The 23,011-nt window shown below is 52.3% G+C and overlaps 3 protein-coding genes across 9 annotated transcripts in view; all 3 read left to right on the plus strand.

Moving 5' to 3' along the window:
* Positions 1-23,011, plus strand: part of UBAP2 (ubiquitin associated protein 2) — a 365,909-nt gene that overhangs the window by 46,924 nt on the left and 295,974 nt on the right. The window lies entirely within an intron of this gene.
* On the plus strand, positions 667-10,163 carry SPMIP6 (sperm microtubule inner protein 6). Its single transcript, XM_069880659.1, has 10 exons — positions 667-934; positions 2,419-2,536; positions 4,059-4,171; positions 4,288-4,348; positions 4,473-4,660; positions 4,746-4,834; positions 5,999-6,100; positions 6,653-6,905; positions 7,451-7,540; positions 9,999-10,163. Exons 1-10 carry the CDS (start codon positions 797-799, stop codon positions 10,161-10,163), a joined length of 1,317 nt encoding a protein of 438 aa, XP_069736760.1. The 5' UTR covers positions 667-796.
* The window catches only part of LOC138733575 (myogenesis-regulating glycosidase-like), a 69,562-nt gene continuing 56,529 nt past the window's right edge, over positions 9,979-23,011 (plus strand). Inside the window, exons 1-2 of one of the 2 annotated variants that reach the window (XR_011339425.1) lie at positions 9,979-10,382; positions 15,269-18,586. Coding sequence is in view for 1 of the 2 variants with exons in the window: in XM_069880922.1 (XP_069737023.1) it covers positions 15,407-17,443 (2,037 nt within the window). In the remaining variant the exon portion in view is untranslated. Of the gene's footprint in view, positions 10,383-15,268; positions 18,612-23,011 lie in introns of those variants that run through there. The other variant, XM_069880922.1, reaches the window with a different exon arrangement.

The raw sequence follows: 23,011 nt of genomic DNA on the forward strand, positions 1-23,011 counted from the left end.
AGAGCAGGTTTTCTGCAGGGGTAGGAGGTTCTGCTTGACTCCCCAGCTTGGGCAAAGTCAAACCCAGTTCATGCAAATCCCTGCCTGTCATAACCCAGTTGCTGCTTGAGATGGGTTAGGACCGCTCACTGACTGCAGAGCTGATCATCCTGGACAGAAGAGCAAACAAGCCACATCCGATCACCTGAATTCAGCTTTCTTAATTAAAAAGGGGAGACAGAGCAGGCAAAGATTCGCCTGGCTACACCAGCAGGCTGGGACAGCAGTGCTTGGTGCCGTGCCCTGGGGACTGGCTGCATTGGTGCGGTGCTGTGTACACACAGCTGGGTTTTCCCAGCAGGATTTCCAAGGAAGCATGAGGGAGAAGAGCTGGAAAATCCATGGTCACTGCTCCTGCACCTCCCAAAATAAATTTGTCTTGACTAGGACCCGCTGAAATTGTTTCCTACTATTTTTAAGGTGGTTGGCTGCAGGAGGGGAAGGAGCCCAAAGCCTGGATAGAGCCGGGAGTGTTCAGCAGCATCCACACAGGGATGCTGTCAGTAATTACTCTGCCCTAGCCCGGGACCTGCTATGACTGGAAGGATGGCCACAGGACTGGCAACCATCAATCCCCCTCTTCGCACACTGTGACATCACCATCCATCACCACCACTGTGGGCTGGCAGGGCAGTGGCACCAATTCCCCTTTCCTTTGTGGGCTGGGAGCCTCCAGCCCCAGGCAGTGCCGCTGACTGGGGCAGCCCTGGGACCCTCCAGAACACTGAGCACTCCTGTCCCAGTGGGCTGAAGCACCATGTTCCTCTTCTCAAGAAAATACAAGACCCCCATCAGCACTTACACTGACCACTACCGCCCACCACACACCATCAGGAAAACCATCAATGACCATGTCTATTACCATCCCTGGAACACAGACAAGTTTGTGACAAAGGTAAATGCTGTAGGAGGAAGAAGCTTCTACCTCCACTCAGCTGGGAATGCTCGGTCCCAGGCAGAGGGGCAGCATGGGGACTCACAGGGGACTCACAAGCCTTCCTGCTTGTGTGTGGTGGGGGAGGAGGTTGTGCTCCCTCTTAGGCAAATATTTAACATCCCATGGCTTGTGCTCACTGGCTTCTTGTCCCCTGGTGCTGCACCTCATGGTGCCCGTGGGCTCACGTGGCAGGCAGTAGTCAGCACAAGTTCTCACACAGAAGCCCCGTCCATCATTAGGTTTCAGAGTGCACAGAGGGCAGGATCCATTGGGGAAAGGGAAACTGAGGCAGTGGAAGGGCTGAGCACAGGGCTGCTGCTTGAGCATCACAGTGACAAGGGAGGGGAGGTGGGATGGCCGTAAGACCTACTCCAACACACAGACGCCAAGCTTGGCTCAGCTCCACATGCAGGGAGGCCTCCATGGCAGGGGGACTGCTGGGCTGGGGGGAGATCTGAGTACTATAAAACCTCTCCGAGCCCTGTTTCTGGAGAAGGAGGGGATCTCTGAGCTTGGCCTCACTACAAGAGGTGTCTGTGGGATGTAAAGTATACTGTGTACATGCAGCTTTTCACATACAGGCTAACAAGCGTGCAGGCTCTGACAGGAAGCACGCCACACACTAGCTTACAGAATCACAGAATCACGAGGTTGGAAAAGACCCCCAGGATCATCGAGTCCAACCATTCCTATCAAACACTAAACCATGTCCCTTGAGCACCTCACCAACCCATCTTTTAAACACCTCCAGGGAAGGTGACTCAACCACCTCCCTGGGCAGCCTGTTCCAGTGCCCAATGACCCTTTCTGTGAAAATTTCTTTTCTGATGTCCAGCCTGAACCTCCCCTGGCGGAGCTTGAGGCCATTCCCCCTTGTCCTGTCCCATGTCTCTTGTGAGAAGAGGCCAAGAAGAGCTCGTCTCTCGCAGCTTTGTTAGCGTGTGTATTATAACAAGGGAGCCAGCAGAGGGCATGGGGAAGGATGTCAGCGCTGTGCAGGGACAGAAATGGCTCACGAAACCAAGGCACCCATCTGCCCCACAAGACCCCAGCCCTCCTGGGCTTTGTCAGCTGTAGGAGACTGGCTTTGTTCCATAACTCCCTTCCCAACCTCCGCTGGGTCCACAGCCGGCATCCCCAGGGCCCTCACCCCATCTCCCACCCCAAAAAGCACCCAAATGCCTGCGGACACACTGGGCGTGGGGGGAATGGAGCCCATGATGCCTGGCCATCCTTTGCCCCTTAGTTTCGTGTGAGCAGGAAGCTTTGGGGGGTGATCACAGTGCTGCTATGGCCCCTCAGCCCACCCACTGCAAAGCAGGGCTTGATGCTTGGATCTCCAGTGTTACACCCTGCCTGGTAATCAGCTTTACGGTGTGCCCCAGGGTCCGTGGTGGCAGGCACTGCCACATGGCCTGAGTGTCTTTCCCCGCTGTCTGCAGGGATTAACGTTGAGCAGACGGGAAAACGCAATGACCCAAGGTGAGCCTGAGAAGTACAACACGCATGCCAACAGCTCTGCTTCCCACTGGCCTGAGTACTGTCTGACCAGGACTGAAGGTACTGCCAGAGTCCCAGCTGTACCCTTGCGTCACACAAGGAATATCCCCACAGGGCTGGAGAGCCGAGGGTGCTGGCAGTGGCTCTGTTCACCCCCCATTTTGCATCAGTGGTGAAGGGATCCTCTCTCAGCATCTACACTTGTGGCTTTGCTGCAGCCACTCATCCTCATTCCTGCACTGACACTGTCCCTGTCCCAGGGAGTCTGCAAGTCATAGAATCATAGAACCACCAGGTTGGAAAGGACCCTTTGGATCATCAAGTCCAACCATTCCTATCAAACACTAAACCATGCCCCTCAGCACCTCATCCTCCCGTCTCTTAAACACCTCCAGGGAAGGTAACTCAACCCTCTCCCTGGGCAGCCTGTTCCAGTGCCCAATGACCCTTTCCATGAAAATTTTCTTCCAAATGTCCAGCCTGAACCTCACCTGCCAGAGCTTGAGGCCATTCCCTCTTGTCCTGTCCCCTGTCACTTGGGAGAAGAGGCCAGCACCCTCCTATCCACAACCTCCTTTCAGGTAGTTATAGAGAGCAATGAGGTCTCCCCTCAGCCTCCTCTTCTCCAGGCTAAACAACCCCAGCTCTCTCAGCCGTTCCTCATAAGGCCTGTTCTCCAGGCCCCTCACCAGCTTTGTTGCTCTTCTCTGGACTCGTTCCAGAGCCTCAACATCCTTCTTGTGGTGAGGGCCCCAGAACTGAACACAGGATTCGAGGTGCGGTATCACCAGTGCCAAGTACAGAGGGAGGATAACCTCCCTGGACCTGCTGGTCACGCCGTTTCTGATCCAAGCCAAGATGCCATTGGCCTTCTTGGCCACCTGGGCACACTGCTGGCTCATGTTCAGTCGCTGTCAACCAACACCCCCAGGTCCCTCTCCTCCAGGCCACTTTCCAGCCAGACTTCTCCTAGACTGCAGCACTGCACAGGGTTGTTGTGCCCCAAGTGCAGGACCCGGCATTTGGCCTTGTTAAACCTCATCCCATTGGACTCTGCCCAGCAGTCCAGCCTGTTCAGATCCCTTTGCAGAGCCTCCCGACCCTCCAGCAGATCAACACTTCAACCCAGCTTAGTGTCACCCGCAAACTTGCTAAGGGTGCACTCGATGCCTTCATCCAGGTATTGATAAAGACATTGAACAGGGCTGGACCCAGCACTGAGCCCTGGGTGACACCACTTGTAGCTGGCCTCCAGTTACAGGTCCCCAGGTTTCTCTCCCCCAGTGGCCCCTAAACAGCCTGTGGTGGTAGGTGCTGCCTGGGGGACACAGTCTGAGCATCCTGTAGTCTCCAAGGACCAATGCTGCATAGGCAGGGATGGGTGACCAACAAGATGGAAGTGGTAGGTGTTACCTCCATCACAGATCCTTAACAAGGATCCTGGGAGGAGAACCCCTTATGCGTGTCTTGGCCCTGTGGCATTGTGTTTTGGGGTGAGAGGTAAGAGTCAGGAGTCTCCAGCCAGCCACCGCCGTGTCCCTGACCCCACAGGACATCCCCCCCTGTCTCTTTTGCATCACAGAGAAGTACAACCCAGTTGTTGTCAACGAGGACAAACAAATCACCTGGATAACAGGTCCATACCACAGCACAACCTGGAATAAGCAGACCTCTTACATCAACCTCCAGCCCAAGGTAGAGTCCAGCCCCACTGACCCTCCTAAACTGATGCCACCTCAGGTGCCACCGGCACCTCAGGCTCAGCAGTGAAAGGGTGGTGACCCTGCAAGGGCTGTCATTTTTCCTTGCAGGAGACAAAGGTGGAGACCTTCCTGCACAGTGTACCTGTGCCATGCTGCCTCGATCAATTTGGTAACTATCCTTGATCTGTCCTTGTACTTGGACTGTAGCTGCACCTTTGCTGTGGTGGTGTCTGTCTGCATGACAGGCTGGCTGTTCCTCCTTGCCCGTATCCTCATTATCCCTTTGCTTGCAGAGGAGGAGATGGTCACTGAAACGATGCCTGTGTGCGCTGCAGTCAGGAAAGGACCCTTCCAGGGCTACTACAGCCTTTGCTCTGCACGCCACTACTGCCCGCGAGGGATGGAGTGCTATGTTGATGGGATTCCTTTCATCAGAGGGCATTTCCACATACCAGAAGAGAGGGCTGTAAGGTTGGGATGGGTTCCCATGAATGGAATGGGATGGACATGACTCCCCTTGTCCTCAAGGCAACCACTCTCACCCTACCTCCTCTCTCTCTTGCAAGAGTATTTGGTGCTGCAGCTACAGCCCCACAGCAATCTTGTGTACCTCTACATGCCGACCCCAGCCACTTTCCATGTACATGAGCCCTAGGTGCAGTCAAGTTCGGGGGCAGGAGGACTCCCAGCCAGTTGTCCTGGGGGGAAATCCTACTATTTTTTCCTAATGCCAGTCATCCACTAGCTCCCTTTTCATTAAGGTTTCACACAGAATATCTCAGAGGACTATTCTGGGGGTGGTGGTGCAGACTGTAGACCCCAGGGTGAGGCAGGTCCCATCATGCTGCCCATGTGGATGTGCCCAGAGAGGACAGGACACTGTTCAGATGCCGGGCTGCAGAGCATGTTGTTGCTGCTCATGGAGAAGCGGTTGCCAAATTTACTCACAGGACAGGTGTTTCTGTGTTTAGTCTCATCCTCTGGTCCTTGGGACGGTATGGTACCTGAGATCTTGCTGGCACCCCTAAGTCTGGCTGCATGTAGCTTAGCATCTCCCAGATTTTGGAGCCACATCAGTGCTTCTTGTGCTGCTCTTGTATTTTCTGTTCTCATTGTTTGTTCTTCTTATCCAAGAACGTGTTCCCTGGTCATGCTGTTCGTTATGCAATAATCAGCCCTGTCCTTCACCTGTTGCAGGTCTGGCTGCACCTTTTAATCCTCACATTTACCTTTAGGATGTATCCATTGCTGCGGCAGCTTTTTCCAGCCCTGGGGAAGCAGAGGGGGAGAGGGGACCTGTTCAACCAGATTAGTCATCACTCCCCTACTGCACCAACTCCCCCGTCAGCCAAAAATTAGGCATCAGGCTTTGCAGAGAATGCATGATTGGCTTTAAACACCTGAGCCCAGAAACTAAAACCAAACAACAAACAGGACCACTGGGTTCCCTATTCATTTCACTGTGCCTGATCCTCAGCAAAATGTTTCTCACGGTCTTCTCAGCTGAGAAATGGGCAGATTTTCCTGGACTGGCACAACACTGAGAATGGTTTCAGGAAAGTTACAGTGCAAGAGAAAGTGGGTGTTTGCAGGGTGGGAGACCCACTGGAAGCAACTCGCTGAGATGGCAATGACAGCAAATCTCAGCTCTTCTGCCCAGGCTTTGCTTTGGCTGCGGTGCCCAAAGAAACACACCAAAGGGGATGGGGACGCACACATCTGCTGCCCGCCCCTAAGAAAAGCTAGAAGCCAGGTTTTCTTTTCTTCATCAATGGAGTTTTGACTTCCCCTTGCCTGATAACTTTATCTGCTCTCCTAGGTGGGACTCAAGTAACTTCAGCATGGTAGAGGGAATCAAGAGAGGCAGTTACGTCATCGACCCCAAGTTTACATCAGAGGGCCTCTATGACCCTGATGAAGAGTAAAGACGAGCTTCCATTAAAACTAGCTTGAGCAACCATTCCTCCCAGACCCCTTCCTACAGACTAGAGAAGTCCCTGGGGAGGTGAGAGTAAACTTTAGGGACTGCCAGCCCTAAGAAAGCACGCAAGGAAAAGATCTCAGACCATAGTAACGCAGCCAGAAATAGAAGCAGCTGCTGATGCCCACATTCGTCAGCTTCACACTGGGCTGCTTAGGACGTGCTTGCCTTTGCCAAGTTATCCGGGAAGAGCTGCCATCCATCTGGGATGCTGAGCACAGACACGGGCTAAATAAGGAGGGGGATTTGAAAGCAGTGGGTAATTGATGAAGGCATGAAATGCCCTTCACTGACTAAGACACGGGAGCACAGCATCAGCAGGGAACACCACCCAGAGCCTTCCACGTGGGCTGTGGGTCATAAACGCGTGAGGCTGTGGTCCCCACGGGAGGGATGCTCCAGTACGGAGCCACGTGGGGCTTGCGGGGCAGCACCCAAACCCCACTTAGAGCAGGAAAAAAACCATCCCCGCCCAAAAGCACCTCGGTACAGCCCCGCCAGTGCCAAACTACAAGTGCCCCCGCGGGTGCCCAACACCTCCAAGTGCTCCCGGGGCATCCCCAGCGCCCGGAGCGGCCCCGCCGGTTGCAGGAGACGGATGAACTACATCTCCCAGCGGGAAGAGCCGCGTCGGGGCGGGGCGGGGATGGAGCCGGGGCGGGGCGGGAGCTCCCGACCCCGGAACCGCAGCGGGTGCGGACCCACCGGCACCCCGCGCCTCCCGGTGCGCCCAGCCCCGCTCCTGGTGAGCCCAAAAGCATCCCGGTGCGCCCAAAAGCATCCTGGTGCGCTCAGCCCCGCTCCCGGTGAGCCCATCCCCGCTCCTGGTGAACCCAAAAGCATCCCGGTGCGCCCAAAAGCATCCCGGTGCGCCCATCCCTGCTCCCGGTGCGCCCACTCCTGCTCCCGGTTCTCCCACCCTGCTGCCGGTGCATCCAGCTGTGCTCCCAGCGGACCCAGCTCTGCTCCTAGTGCTCCCAGCCCCGCTCCCGGTGCGCCCAAAAGCATCCCAGTGCGCCCAGCCTCATATTCCGTTGCGCCCAAAAGCATCCCGGTGCACCCATCCCTGTATCCCGGTGTGCCCAAAAGCATCCCGGTGTGCCCATCCCCCTATCCCGGTGCGCCCATCCCTATATCCTGGTGTACCCATCCCTATATCCCACTGCACCCAGCCCTATATCCCAGTGCGCCCAAAAGCATCCCGGTGTGCCCATCCCTATATCCCGGTGCGCCCAAAAGCATCCCGGTGTGCCCATACCCCTATCCCGGTGCATCCAGCTGTGCTCCTAGCGGACCCAGCTCTGCTCCCAGTGCTCCCAGTGCTGCCGGTGCATCCAGCTCTGCTGCCACACACATCCCAGCCACGGATCCATGCTGCCGGTAAGTTTGCCGGCTGCCGGAGCTGCCCAATGGGGAAGGATGCAGCAGGTTTGGGGTGTGCGTCCCCAGCACGGGGGGTATGGCAGGTGTCTCTTCATCCCACAGACCCCAGGCTGCAGTTGGTGGCAGGAGCAGGCAGCTGCCTGTCCGCTCAGGTTGAGGTGTCGATGCAAACCAGCCTGGCCTTGGGTGCAAGCTTTTCACAAGCTTGTCGGGGGGGGGGTGTGCCAGGTTTCCTACCCATGATGGGTAGAGGTCTTGCTTCCTGGAGGATATTAATAACACCTGGAGACAGGTACTCGGCTCCACTTCCAAGGTGCTACTTCAGCTTGTGCCACTCGGCAGATGTTTGGCAGTGAATACTCTAACAGTTGGGTTTATGCAGCACGTTGTGCAACACGTGGGGTTGGGTTTGGAGTGTTTTCTGGGATAAGCCCTACCTCAGCAAGTGCCACTGGTGCAACAAGTTGCCAAAGCAGTTTCAGAAGGCACAAATCCTTCTTCACTTTCTCCCTCTTGGGAAACTTGCGATGCCCAAAGGGCAAGTGCCTGGCGCAGCAAGCACCTGCAGCCTGGCAGGGCCTGAGGGTCTGGAGGTTGCTTCTGCATGGCCGGATCCGCATGTCGAAGAGCTGCCAGGGAGCACTTTAAGGGATTGATAATTGAGTTTGGCCCAAAGCTGTCCGGCACTGTTGGCTGTTGGATACAGATGGAAATTCAGGGTGCTGAGTTGCCAGCCCAGCTCCATGCGCCATTCACTATTCTCTGGAGCTGCCGGCACCTGGAATTTCATGGTGACTCAGTGGCTGGAAAATCGCAGGGGCTGTGCCAGAAGGATGTGCTTGGGTTTCCATTTCTTTCCCATATCACATTGTAGCACCTGAGTGTTGGGGTAGACTCAGGTTTCAGCCTCCCTCCTCATCCAAAATGCTGAGCTCTCCCAAAATGCTCAATCAGCTTTCTTAGAGAGGATCTAGAGGGGCACAATACAGGGTGCTGTGTCCTGCTGTGGGTCAGTTCGTCCTGGAGGATGGAGGTAACCAGCACCAAGATTGATGCTGAAAGGAGCACTGGGGAGAGATGCTATTAGGGTGGTAGAGTAAGAACATCTTAAACCAGCAGGAATTGGGTTAGAGGGACCAAAAGACAGCAGAAGAGACACTGAAATCTTTATAGCTGTGTTATCTCACATGGCACACGTGGCAAATGAAATAAGCTAATGGCAGACCGATGCCTTGTGCCAAGGGTTTTATACACCCAACCACTGGACCAGCCCCACTGCATCACATCCCTGCCTGGTGCAATGGAATTATTGTGGTTATCACTCTTGTTTCTTGTTTTTGTCAGAGGTTTATATCATCCTGGTGTGCTGGCATGTGGAACTGCTTCTATTTGGTGTTTTGCTTTCACTGCAGTTGGGTGTGAGCTGGTTGGTGTTAGGGCATGCCTCTCTTAGAGCTGCTGGCTCAGTATGTGCCGAGGACCTGGCCACTGGGCTCTGGGTTATGCCATGAATTGCAGCTTCGGGGCCACCTCCTGCCCCCCCAGGGACTGTGGGACATCTCCAAGGTAGACACAGAGACGTCCTTGAAGGGAGAGCACCAGAGCTTTCTCTCCCATGTGTCCAATGCAGTTTTAATATGAGTGGACCAGGAGAGCTCACTTTGTTTTAAGGTCTCTGTGAATCTTTGTGGCTTGGACAAATTCAGGTGCTGTGATGTGCTTCTAGGCAGAGGAAATTGAGAGCCCTTGATCATGGTTTAGTCATGAGCTGGCAGCACTGCAGGCAGTGTGCAGGGTTAAAGTGAAACCCCAACTTATTAAAACTTCATCTTGCTAATTAGCACAGAGTGAAGAACAAAGAAAGACCATGTTGTAAAGTGGGAATTGTCAGGGGTGTTAAATGTTAAGTGTTCTGCTGCCAGAATTGACTCCCAATGGCTTTTTTTGTATTCATGGACAGACACTGGGTGAAGTGTCTGCATGAGTTTAGAGCATCACTTGACACTTGCAGCTTTAAGGGACATAACTGGGCTGTGAAGTGCCAATTCCTACAATATAGGTGCAAGTATTTAAGGCTGGGCAGAGCTAATGCCACAGCTTCAAATCTCCTGTCTGCTCTTGCAGATGGAGCGAGGTCCTGGCAGCCTGTCTGTGTTTGCAGATGAGCTCTGTATTCACGTGGCTCCCTTGGATTTGGGGTTTATCCTCTGGGTGCCCAGTGTTGTTTAATCCTGGCTTACAGACCAGCTAGCAGCAGTGGGGCTGCTTGTTTCTTTTCACTCAAGGCAGCCTCATTACTCTGCTGAATCATGGCTCTGCTTAAGATCACCAGTCTTGAGGTAGACAAGATAAGAAACAACCCTGGCTTGGCTTTTATTTTGCTTTCTGATTGTGGAAAGCCTGTGGAATGCAGGAGGGGCTGAGCCTTTGCTGGCCCGTCCTGCTCACCTGGCAGGGAGGTGAGATGCCAGCCGAATCCCGCAACTCCGAGATCCGAAGCGAAGTGTGCGACCTTCACGCTGCCGCGATGGCTGCAGCAGCTGCTGCTTGGCCGTGTGCCACTGCCTCGGCACACCCCGGCCGGAGGGTTGGCTGCTCACACATCCGTCACGGTGCCTGAGAAAACACGCTGGTGACGCGCTAGGTCCCCTCCTCCTGCCCTCGAACACCCGCTGTTTGGGGCGCAGCTGGCTTACAGCCCCAGAACAGCCGCACGCGATGGAGAGGGCGAAGACAACCGGGATGTGGAGATGTAGCAGCGCTTGGTTTTTACATGCTTAAAAAGCCATCTGTGGCGGAGCCAGACAGCAGACAGGGATCTTGGGGAGGCGATGGACGGGTGAGTACAGACACCGTGCTCCTGGTGGGATGAGCTGCGTCCTGGCCCAGGCTGTCAGTATGCGACAGCCAGGTGCTACCGGGAATTTGCTACACAGCCCCAGCCGCAACTGGGCACCATGCGTCCCCTAGGATTGTTCCTGTCCTGCTAGGGCAGAGCCACCATCCTGGCTTGGGTGCCAGGGGTCTGTGCCACCTACATTCACACCAGGGTGGTTTACATGCCATAGGGATCAGCCCAGGGGCTGGGGAGAGGTTTAGGTGTGGTATTGGGGTGATCCGCAAGGCTGGGGAAGAACTGGGTGCCTCTGATCCTGGTGGGGGATGTGGGGTGCGTGGGGAGCTGCCCTGTGCCCCATGCTGGTGCTGCCATCAGGAACTCCCTTTTCTCACTAGCTCCCTGCAGCACCAAGTGGCTGAAATGGTGATTTCACCCTTTGTGGCTCCAAGAAATCCCCTACAAAGAACTCCAGTACTGCTACAGACCTGTCCAAGGGAAACTAAACCCCTGCGAAGGGTTTGCTCATCCCCCATCTCACATTTGAACAGTTCCTTTTGTGGAATTGGTCTCCTGTGTGGGTTTGTAGAATGGGCACATGGGGGCTTTTTTCACCCCCGCAATTGTTTTGCAGAGAAGCAATTTCTCCCTTAATTTACCATCCTAATTCCCTGCTCTTTTATGGGGTTGGAGATGCCTCCAGGTGAAATCTATGTTGCCTTGGCTCAACTCCTGTCGAGATCTTTGGGGAGGAGGCAGCAGCACTTAGCAGGTGAGGGGAGGGTTTCCTGGCAACCCAGCATGGGAAATGAGTGCATGTCCCTGGCATGAGCCTGACCCCCATAGCGCTTCAGACCTGACCCCACCGGGGCAATAGGGACCACTTAAATGTTATTGACCCTCTTTAAACGGATGTCCTAATTGCAAAGTTGCTGGGGTTAGTGGTGCTGTGGGTCTCGCAGCCCATGGTTAGCAGTGGTTTTAGTAAAAATAGAAGCGGTCAAAAAAAGGATTTTTATTTTTACTCTGTAACGTGTGTCCTGCTCAGAGGTTTTGCTTTCATCTTGAGTTCGAGCAAGACTACTCGCTGCTTCCACAGAACAGGAAGAAAAAAGCTTTGTTTCAGGTCAGCTGTGAAGCTCCATGCTTGGGTTTGACACTCTCCCTGCCTGTTTTCTTTGTTGTTTTGGTTTTGTTGTTTGGTTTTGGTTTGGTTTTTTTTTGAGAAGTTAGAGGTCACTGCAATGTCATCTTGGAGCAAAATAACAAGTTTGCATTCCAAAAAAAATGTTGAAACAGGCTTTGCATGAGCAGGCACCTCTGTGGGCTGCAGCTCAGGAGTGCAAGGCGGCAGGCGTCTCCAGGGAGCTTGGAAGACTTAGCCCTCATCTGGGATGGAGCCAAATTACCAGCTGCAGAATGTACATTTTGTTAACAAGGCAGAAAAATAGAGGGACTGGATGGACGTAGAGTGGGATCCTGGTTTTGGAGACCTCCCTGGTCCATTGGTGTGCAGGGTTATGCCTGCAAACACCCATCTCAGCATGTTTGTTAGATTGGTACCTAAGCAGGTGATGTTCAGCAGGCCAGGGTAGCCACAGAGGTTTGGTCCTGGCCCAGACAGGGCAAGTAGAGCAGGATTAAATCCACCAGCTTGGACACCCATCTTGCACATCCCTCCAAAGCAGATCAGTACCCAAGGACACAAAAGGCTGAAAAGACTTTCTTAAAAAACACATTATTTCTCTACTGGCAGCAGCAGTGATGTCTCCTTTGTGTACGTCATGAGCTCCAGCCCATGGTGGGGGAGAAAGAAACAGCCTAAAAATAGAGTGGTTTCAAAGTAGTTCATAAATAATAAACCACTCTCCTGAAAGGGAGATGAAAATTCAGAAATTCCCTGAAGTCCTTGGAGCGGCTGTCGATTTTACATGGAGTGAGGAGGTGGCTGTCCCTGCAGTGGCAGCATCGGCCATTTCTTGAGCTTAAAACCCTAAATGACAGCTGGGAAAGAAAACACCATTTATTTCCTCTTTTTTTTTCCAGAAAACATGAAAACTTTTAAAATTTCTTCTCCTAAACACTATGTGATCCCTGTTCAGAAGGTGGCTGCATTTTGTTTTCTTCCCCCTTGAGCTTTTCAGTCTTCAGATAAAGTGTCCGTGAGGCAGGCGTGCCTCTGGTAGTGCTTGGCATTTGCATCTCCCTCGCTGGCATCCCAAAAATTCCCAGTGCAGAGAGGGAGTGAGCTCCTCTAGGCTCAACATACCCCACTGTGTCTCCAGAATCATCCTGTGACTTGTGGTATTGCTCAGCTGTGCTGGTTTTGGTCGAGATCCTTCTGCAAACTTCCTCTCATCTGCTATCCCTAGTACTATGTGTGCTGCTTCTGGTTCACCCTAAAGCTAAGGGAGAGGTGATAGAGGGTATGAAGATTTATCCCAAACGCATCTTCCCACCAGCATGAACGTGAGCCAGCAGTGTGCCCGGGTGGCCAAGAAGGCCAATGGCATCTTGGCTTGGATCAGAAACGGTGTGGCCAGCAGGTCCAGGGAGGTTATTCTCCCTCTGTACTCGGCACTGGTGAGACCGCTCCTCGAATCCTGTGTTCAGTTCTGGGCCCCTCACCACAAGAAGGATGTTGAGGCTCTGGAGCGAGTCCAGAGAAGAGCAACGAAGCTGGTGAAGGGGCTGGAGAACAGGCCTTATGAGGAGCGGCTGAGAGAGCTGGGGTTGTTTAGCCTGGAGAAGAGGAGGCTGAGGGGAGACCTCATTGCTCTCTACAACTACCTGAAAGGAGGTTGTGGATAGGAGGGTGCTGGCCTCTTCTCCCACGTGACAGGGGACAGGACAAGGGGGAATGGCCTCAAGCTCCGCCAGGGGAGGTTTAGGCTGGACATTAGGAAAAAATTCTTCACAGAAAGGGTCATTGGGCACTGGAACAGGCTGCCGAGGGAGGGGGTTGAGTCCCCTTCCCTGGAGGTGTGTAAGGCACAGGTGATTGAGGTGCTAAGGGACATGGTTTAGTGTTTGATAGGAATGGTTGGACTCGATGATCCTGTGGTTCTCTTCCAACCTGGTTATTCTATGATTCTATGATTCTATCTCCTTCCTGCCTCTACTGCTGAATTTTTCCTGGGCTTAGTTGGGCTTGCATTGCATGTGTTGGTGGGTGAAGGCCCCAGTCCTCTCCTGGGGGGCAGGATCTGGCCCTGGGTGACAGTCAGAGTGCTTGGAGCCACCCCCATCCTGTGCCATAGCTCTCCATCAAGATGAGTGAGGGCGTCGTGGGACTTGGCCATGAGACAAATCGTTTAGCTAAACCTATCGCCCATTCAGGCTAATCGCTTCCTAATGCCACTGTAATCCCATTTAAAGCAACTGGCAGCCTAGAAAGTTACCAGCTCCCAGGGGAAGGTTAAAATGACCCAGCCGGCTACAGAAAAGTTCCCTGAGCTGCAAGGTCTGGCCATATACATGCTGCAAGGCGGATGTAAGATACTGTATGTTTTGTTGAGCCTGTTCTGCAGTGCTGCTCCAGGTTTACACCCAGTCATCCCCACAGCGGAGTAGCAGTGGGGTTCAGGTGATGCTCAGAACCCCTTTCTGCTTTACCCATCATTTTTTGGGGAGAAAGATCTATCCAAAGTGTAGAATAAAGCGTGCTTCAGCTTCTGATGCCTACAGCAGGGAGATAGTTTGGAATTTCATTTTAGATCTTCCTCTTTTTAAAGAAAGAAACCAACCCCTTTAGAGGGAATCCCTGCAGCCAGCCTTCTTCATGCCCCAAAAGAGGGGATTTTTTGACCCTGGTTTCCTCCAAGCTGACAGGTTTACAGTCCCAGGGCTTGGGGAGGGGGCAGCGTGACTGTGTTTGCTGGCACTGATAAATCCTCTTTCCTGCTCCTCCTGCGGCTGGGTTTGTTTCTTGCTCTCCTGTGTCCTTACTTTACTTTTCCCCTCTGGATCCCTGGTGCTGTGCTTGGCTGAGCCCAGCCAGCCTACAGCCAAGGAAAACCCATTAGGCTTTTGGCTCAGCCTGCTTCCCTGGGGCCATGCAGGGGAAAGCAGGCTGGAGCCAAAAGACAGCTTGGGGCTGCGCTGAGTGGAGGAAGAGCCCTTCTGGAGGTCCTGCACGGCTCACTCCCAACAAAATTAGCCTTTCTCCCACTTGGAGCCATTGCAGGGACCTGCGTGCGTGGCAGCTCTCCCCCCAGCTGGGACTGCTGGCGCGGTACCTCTCACAGCCATACTGTGCTGCACAACACACGCACAGCCTACCTCCCCAAAACCAGACAGGAGCTACCAGTACCCCAGCTCTGTTTGACCACCTGTGGGCTGTGAAAAACCCGAGATTTACCCACCTTGGCTGCAAAGTAGCAGCTGGAACACAAGGGACCAGGAGGGGAGAGTGCTGCGGATGAGCCGAGTTAAATCTGCCAGGGAGACAATTTGATTAAAATTAGGAGCAGCTGCCTGGCATTCATTGCATGGTGTATTTTGTGGCTCTTAATTAGCCCCGTCTCTTAAAGATACTATCAGTGAGCTGATCCAGCTCCTGCTCAGCTTTCTCCTACCCCCTCTCGGTCTCCACTCCTGCCTCACTGAAAGTCTTCCCCAGCAAAAACAATTAATTATGGCAACGATTTGATTCTTATTTCCCTGAGTTTGTCCTGTGTCTGGGGCTCAGGCTGTTCTCCGCACGGGTTGTCTGACTGGAGTAATTGGAGATGGTGTCTTGTACTCACTGTACGGCACCTGGCACATCACACCCCAGCAGTGGGGGGCCCAGGAGGGGCTGCTGAAACTGACACGGCAGACAAATAATGACAAGTGATTTCTGGATTCAGAAATGCTTCTGAGACTATTTATATCCTCTTCTTTTTCAGAGACAGGTGCTCCAGGATTTGGTGGAGGTTGGAACTCTCCTAACAGTCCATTGTCTTCTCTTGAGAGCCCCAGGATCGCTGCAAAGAGATTTTCTTTCCCACTCATCTGCAAAAAAGCTCTAGAGAAAACAGAGCACCATGTACACCTTCCTGCCTGAGAACTTCACGCCAGTGAAGCAGAAGCCCTCCAAGGAGCTGAGACCCATGCTCGGGGCCATCTTGCTGGGTCTCATCCTCTTCATTGCTGCGGTTGTGGCCTGGTGCTACTACACAGTGTCGCTGAGGAAGGCAGAGCGGCTCAAGACGGAGCTGATGGACCTGCGGGCAGACGGCTTCGTCATCAGGAACCAGAACGGGGAAGTGGTCTTCCGTCTGGCCTTCCGCTCGGGCAGCCTCGACCTGGAGTCGTGCTCCAAGGAGGGCGAGATTTTGAGCTGCACGCGGTCGGGCAGGGGGCCGCTCAACTTCTTCATCCAGACAGTGAAGCCCAAGGACACGGTGATGTGCTACCGCGTGCGCTGGGAGGAGCTGGCGCCCGGCCCGGCAGTGGAGCACACCATGTTCTGGGAGGACGCCCACTGGTACGGGGGCTCAGAGATGAGCGTCCAGCACTGGCCCATCCGCCTGGCCGGCTACCAGGAGCCCGTGCCCTACGTGACGAGCGACGTCTACTCCTTTCGCGACAGCTTTGGTGGCATCCTTGAGCGCTACTGGCTCTCCTCCAAGGCAGCAGCCATCAAGATCAACGACTCCGTGCCCTTCCACCTGGGATACAACGCCACTGAGCGCACCCTTTTCTTCCAGGCTCGCTACAAGGATTCCCCCTACAAACCCCCACCGGGGCAGCAGCCCTTCCCCGAGCTCAGCTACCGGGTCTGCGTGGGCTCTGACGTCACGTCCATCCACAAGTACATGGTGCGCAGGTACTTCAACAAGCCCTCCAAGATCCCAGCTGAAAATGCCTTCCGATACCCGATCTGGTCCACGTGGGCCCTCTACAAGAATGACATCGATCAGGATAAACTCTTGAGGTTTGCTGAAAAGATCAAGAAGTACCGTTTCAACTGCAGCCACATTGAAATCGATGACATGTACACTCAAGCCTATGGAGACTTTGACTTTGACCCTGTCAAGTTCCCCAATGTGACAGAGATGTTTGCAAAACTGAGGGAGGATGGGTTCAAGGTCACCCTGTGGACTCACCCTTTCATAAACTACAATTCTTCCAATTTTGGGGTGGGCATTGAGCGTCAGCTCTTCATCAAGGAGCCATCAGGGAGGCTGCCAGCTATGGTGGAATGGTGGAATGGCATCGGAGCCATCCTGGACTTCACCAACCCAGCAGCCCGCGACTGGTTCCAGAGCCACCTGCGCCAGCTCCGACACAAGTATGGCATCTCATCCTTCAAGTTTGATGCAGGTGAGACCAGCTACCTACCCAAGCAGTTCAGCACCTTCCGCCCTCTCTCAGACCCCAGCATCTGGTCACGGCGCTACACAGAGATGGCCATCCCCTTCTATGAGCTGGCTGAGGTGCGAGTGGGCTACCAGTCGCAGAACATCTCCTGCTTCTTCCGTATCATCGACCGTGACTCCGTCTGGGGCTACGAGCTCGGCCTCAAGTCCCTCATCCCCACAGTGCTCACCATCAGCATGCTGGGGTACCCCTTCATATCTGCTGACATGATTGGTGGCAATTTTTTCCCCAACAAAACAGATGGGGCAGTGGAGATTCCTGACCGTGAGCTGTATGTGCGGTGGCTGGAGCTGTCGGCCTTCATGCCCTCCATGCAGTTCTCCATCCCCCCCTGGCTCTACGACAAGGAGGTGGTGGAGATTGCACAGAAGTTCACGGAGCTTCACGAGTCGCTGGTTGCCCCACTGTTGCTGGAGTTGGCTGGGGAGGTCACGGACACGGGCGACCCCATCATCCGTCCCATCTGGTGGATCTCTCCCAGTGATGAGGCCGCTCACAAGATCGACTCCCAGTTCCTTATTGGCGATACTCTCATGGTGGCGCCTGTCCTTGAGATGGGCAAGCAGGAGCGTGACGTCTACCTGCCGGCGGGCAAGTGGCGCAGCTACAAGGGGGAGTTGTTTGAGAAGACCCCAGTGCTGCTCACGGACTATCCTGTTGACCTGGACGAAGTCGCCTATTTCCTCTGGGTTTCCTAACAGGCTTCTGCATCAGCTTTGGGTTACCCATGCCTTACCTATGACTTTGTAACAAATAATAATTCTAATTGCACATTTCATTTGAGACTGGGGATAACGAAGGGGATTAAATAGACTTGGGGTAATTTCTTTTTATTTGGAGTGGCGGTGATCTTTTTTTTTTTAATTTGGGCAGGTGGGAGACTGTTGGTTGTGTTACATTAGGTGGATTTTTTCTTCGTCTGTGTGAGGAAGGGGTTGTCAGTTTTCTGCAGACACGTAGTTAACCCAATACCTTCTCGGTTCCCAAGGATTTCAGGATTTGAATGTTGGTTAGTGCCAGTGGGAGTACCTCTGGTTTTGTGGCAACACCCAGTGCTGGGCATGGGTGTGTGTGATGTGGGAGGGTTGCTACAGCACAGCCTGCCTTAAGTTTTATAATATGGCAAATATATTTAAAAATACTTTTTTAGAGCAGGACAAAAAGAGAGAAAAAAATATATATGTAAACACACACATTTTTTCCCCCTGCTTTAGTCTAGTGTCACACTGCACTAACATTTGCCCTGTGTTTCCAGTTTCCCAGGTACCAGGGAGTCCACGTTTCTCAAGTGATGTCCAATCATGTTAACTGTATGGGCTCTGTGTTGCTTGCTGGTGCAGCTGCATCCCATCTCTTTGTCCATTTAATACCCTATGTGAGGCACTTGCCTGTGTGTTTTGCCTTGGGTGTCAACATTGCCTTTCCTAGAGTACTGCCATCCATACCAGCATGTCCCATCAGTCTTTTTAAAGCATTTATGGCTGTGCTTCACTATATGATTATCCTACCAATATCACCCCTTTCAGTTTTTAAGGACAGATGAGCTTTCAGATTTGTTGCTGGCAGAAGGACTGCCTGGAGCAACACCGTTCTCAGAAAGTACTTGTAGCGCTTCCCCAGGAACAGCTGGTTCTTCCAAGTGGCACGTGTCTTGGATTGATGGTGATGTTTGACAAGCAACCCAGCTTGTCCCTGGGTTGAAAACACTGGCTTTTGCACTCGTTGGTCTGCATCAGCAGGTGTTCTCACAGCACCCGTAGGAATGTTCTCATCTACCATGAAAATAAGCTAATATCCATCTCTGTCTCAGGTCGCAGTTAGATGTGATGATTTCCTTTCAGGTTTTTCTGAAGCAGCTCTCCTCTCTCCCAGGGAGAATTAGATAGTGCTTTATGGTGCTGGAGGTGGGGTTGTTGTTGAAGGCTTCAGGAGGGGACACAGGGGGACATGGTCCTTCAACTCAAGTCCCCAGCAGCTGGGATGGAGCTGCAGAGATGCCTTTTCCCTAGATTTCCTGTTTGATTTTGTACAGGAAGATTGCATTTACAGAGTCGTGGTCAATCTCCGCTCTAAAATGGAGCAACTAGGATTGAAGTCTGGCACCCCTCCTCCCCAGGGCAGGACGTTCCTTGCTGTGCCCTGAGTGGGAGTGCATTTTAGCCCCTGAATTTTTAACTAACCTCTGCAGAATTGAGCTGTGGTGGCTGGGGAGGTCTAGGGCACCCTGCCCAGGATACAGCTAGCCAAGGAGAGCTCAGCATCTGTGAGGTTTCTTATGGGATGAGTGTGGGTGTGGCATGAGTCTGTCATCTGGAGAAACAGAGCTGTATTTTCTGTAGGGTTGGGTGAGGATCTTTCTCCAAGCCCGTCTTCTGCACTGGGTATTGCAGGAAGCAGAAAAGGAGATGTGCTAAACCTGGACGTTGTGATGAGGTCCAGGAGCAGAAAAAATCAGGTATTTGGGGTAATATCAGGAGTGGTTTTATAGTTAAGAAATAAGGAAATCCAGTTTGATGAACCCTTTGGAGCTTCCTTTGTGGTCTGAATCTGCCCTGCATAATTTGGTGGTTTAGCTTCAAAAGGAGATGCAGAGGAGCCCTATAGGTCCCTGCCCAGTGGAAGAACAAGTGTGCCCCAAGCCCGTTTCTTGTGACTTTGAATCACAGAATCACTAGGATGGAAAAGACCCCCAGGATCACTCAAGTTTGTTCCCTGACATTGGTGCAAATAGTAGTTGTGTTACAAGTTACAGACACCCTCTGGCAAGGATTTAATCCTGGAGCCCCAGCAGTAGTCATCAAAGCACTGGCAGGATTTGGCCTTTGGACTAGAGGGTGGAGGTGAAGGTGAGGAGCTCCTGGACGTGAGTCTGACCTCAGCCTGCTAGGAGGACAGGGTTCAGAGAGGACTTCTGCAGCCCCAGAAGTGCATACAGGTCAGGCTTTGAGTGCCTATTCCCTTTCAACTTTTGTGAAATACTTGTTCTCCCTTGGCATGGGAGTCATTGAGTGGAGAAGAAATTGTTGCACGATGCAGCTACCAATGAAGATGTGAGATCTTGGGAACAGAACTTCATGAGAAGCATCCCAGGGGATACTGGATACCTTCTCTCTGTCTCTGCTGTGTCACTCACCGAGTCCCTTACTGGGAAGGGGTGAGGCTACATGAAAGAAACCTAATGTTCCCTTTAGTATACCTTATTATGAAAATGGTGGGAGCAGCCAGATGAGTGCCTTCAATCCCCTTGCCGTGGTTTCAGACACTGTGTGGAAGATCACAGAGGAAATTCCGTATTAGACACACCGTCCATCTTCCCCTCCCCTCAAAAGAAAGTATTTTATAATCAAAGTTCTAATTTTATTTAACTAGGAATTAATAGGTAAGATTATAGAGTGCCCTTATTTTTATAAATACTGCAGTTAAGGCATAAGTGGCTGTGGCTATTCAGCTAGGAGAAAGGTAAAGCTGTTGGAAGGATGTAGAGATGATGCTGAAGAGCTGGTCCATGTGGGTAGCTAGCTTTCTGTGTCCATGGCACCAAGCCTTCCCTACCCACCAGGGACAGGTTCAGCAGTGCTGCCTCAAGCTATCTTAAAGGCTCTTAGGTGCTCTTTCCATCCAACTTTTTTACTAAAACCACTATTTCTAACACTACGCTGTAGCCCTGTAGGACTTGAGGACCTCTGGCACCTCGCAGACCTCAAGCGCGCCTTGCACAGACTCCTTGGGAACTGCTAGCTGGAGAGATTTGTCCTGTTTATACCATGGGTCACTGGCTAAAACAGGGTTTGGTTTGACTCAGGCAAGGAAAAGCCTCAAAAGGGGCTATGGGGTTGTGTTCAGCCTTTTCTACCCCAGCCTGCAAGAGATTGTGGCTGAGCAGCAAGTCAACATGATGCCCGTGTGATTGAATTTTGAAGATTGCACTCTCGTGTTGGGTTTTCTGGAGGATTGTGTTTGCACATGCCATCCTTTGTTGGAATAATGCTGGTGGGTTTGTTTTTAACCACTTTTCTAATTTCTAATTGTTATGAGAATTGTAACATGAATTGCCTTGATTGATATAAAACTTCGGAAAACAAAAGGAAGCTTAACTATGTTTGTGTGTACCGATTCGTGGGGCTGGTGGGTCAGGCAGATTTGGGTTTTTTTCACGCAGACTTCACCAAAATCTGAGTTGAGATCATTGGTTTGTTTAAAGCTTGTGGCTTGCAGCTTTGATGTATGCTTTAAACTTCTGTTTGCAGTGGTGGCAGGAAATATGAAGATGGATATGAGGATATGGTGATGGACTGCTGTTGTGGGGCATGGATCACTCTCCCTTGGGTCCTGACAGCAAAGGGCTGGTCTAGAGAAGACCATGTCCAGGCAAACTTCAATGCTGTGTCCACCCTGGGACAGGGGTGCAGGGTGGAGACCACAACGTCCTGCCCCTATTTCTGCTGACATCCACACAGAATGGGCCATCAACACTGACTCTGGGAGACTTGCTGGTCCATGCTGCTCTCAGAGGCCTGTGCTAACCTCATGAAGGTCAACGAGTCCAAGTGCAAGGTCCTGCACCAAGGTTGGGGCAATTCCAAGCACAATTACAGGCTGGGCAGAGAATTGAATGTGAGTAGACGTGAGGAGAAGGATTTGGGGTTGCTGGTGGATGAGAAGCTCAATGTGAGCCAGCAATGTGTGCTTGCAGCATAGAAAGCCAACTGTGTCCTGCGTTGCATCAAAAGAATTGTGACCAGCAGAGCAAGGGAGATGATTCTGCCCCTCTAGTCCACTCTCATGAGACCTCACCTGGAATCCTGCATTCAGTTCTGTAGTCCTCAGCACAGGAAAGACATAGATCTGTTGAAGCAAGACCAGAGGAGGCCACAAGGATGATCAGAGGGCTGGAACACCTCCCATACAATGACCGGCTGAGAGAGTTGGGGTTCTTCAGCCTGGAGAAGAGAAGGCTGCAGGCAGAACTTATAGTCTTCCAGTACTTAAAGAGGGCCTACAGGAAATCTGGGAAGGGACTTTTTGTCAAGGAGTGCAGGGATAGGATGGGAAGAGTTTTAAGCTGAAAGAGGGAAGATTTAGGTTAGAAATGAGGAATAAATTCTTAACAATGACAGTGCTGAGGCACTGGCCCAGGTTGCCTAGAGAAGCCATAGAAGCCCCATCCCTGGAGGTGATCAAGACCTGGTTGGAAGGTGTCCCTGCCCATGGCAGGGTGGGTTGGAACGAGATGATCTTTAAGGTCCCATCCAACCCTAATCGTTGATTCTATGATTCTATGACACGTGCTTTGGACTGTGCACAGGTGCTGAAAAAGCGGAGCCTGCTCTTGGCTTACCCAGGAAACCCCAGAAAGTCCATCTGGGTCCTGGCTGTCTCCACTGCCCCCAAGGCCTCCCTTTCCAGCTGGTGCTGATGGGTGGGAGGGGACAGAGGGCTATGGGACTGACAGAAATGGAGTGTGTGAAACTCACTTAAGAGACTGCTTTGCCCCACACAATGTTTTTCCTGCCCTTTCCATATATTACCTTACAAACCACAGCCTCCCTCATGCCACCTGTGCATCACTAGCACTGGCCAACACACACAGTTCAGCTTGGGGGATGAGAGGGACTTTGATTTGCTCCTTTTGCAATAAAAGATATTTTTCCATTGCTTTTCCTTTGTCTTCTCACTTGCGTGTGAGTGTCATCCATACCCTCAGCTGATGCTTACCTGAGGTCATGAAGCTGGTGCTGGCTGGAGACCTAGAGGCAGGTTTGGCATCTTACAGCACATGCATCCTTGCAGAAAATCCTCAATAATCATAGAATCATAGAATCACTGAGGTTGCAAAAAACCTCTAAGCTCATCCAGTCCAACCATCAGCTCAGCACCACCATGCCTACTAAAGCATGTCCCAAAGCACCACATCTACAAGCTTTTCCAACACCTCCAGGGATGGAGACTCCACCACTTCCATGGGCAGCTGTTCCAGTGCTTCACCACTCTTTTGATAAAGAAATTTTTCCTAATATCCAATCTAAAACTCCCATGGCACAACTTGAGGACATTTCTTCTCATTCTACCTCTCGTTTCTTGGGAGAAGAGACCAACACCCGCCTCAATACAGGCTCCTTTCAGGTAGTTGTGGAGAGTGATAAGGACTCCCCTCAGCTTTCTCTTCTCCAAGCTAAACTATCCCAGTTCCCTCAGGCTCTCCTAATAAAATGCTTCCCTAGAATTATTGGGGTTTGGGTTTGTTTTGCATCCTCCCAAAGGCTGTT

The sequence above is a fragment of the Phaenicophaeus curvirostris genome, chromosome Z, assembly GCF_032191515.1.
Source record: "Phaenicophaeus curvirostris isolate KB17595 chromosome Z, BPBGC_Pcur_1.0, whole genome shotgun sequence".
In the NCBI taxonomy this organism is placed as follows: Eukaryota; Metazoa; Chordata; class Aves; order Cuculiformes; family Cuculidae; genus Phaenicophaeus; species Phaenicophaeus curvirostris.

Coding starts and splice junctions, on each gene's coding strand:
- SPMIP6 (XM_069880659.1), top strand. CDS start 797: ATGTTCCTCTTCTCAAGAAAATACAAGACCCCCATCAGCACTTACACT. Junction 2,537..4,058: donor CTGTCTGACCAGGACTGAAG/GTACTGCCAGAG, acceptor TTTGCATCACAG/AGAAGTACAACCCAGTTGTT. Junction 4,349..4,472: donor ATGCTGCCTCGATCAATTTG/GTAACTATCCTT, acceptor CTTTGCTTGCAG/AGGAGGAGATGGTCACTGAA.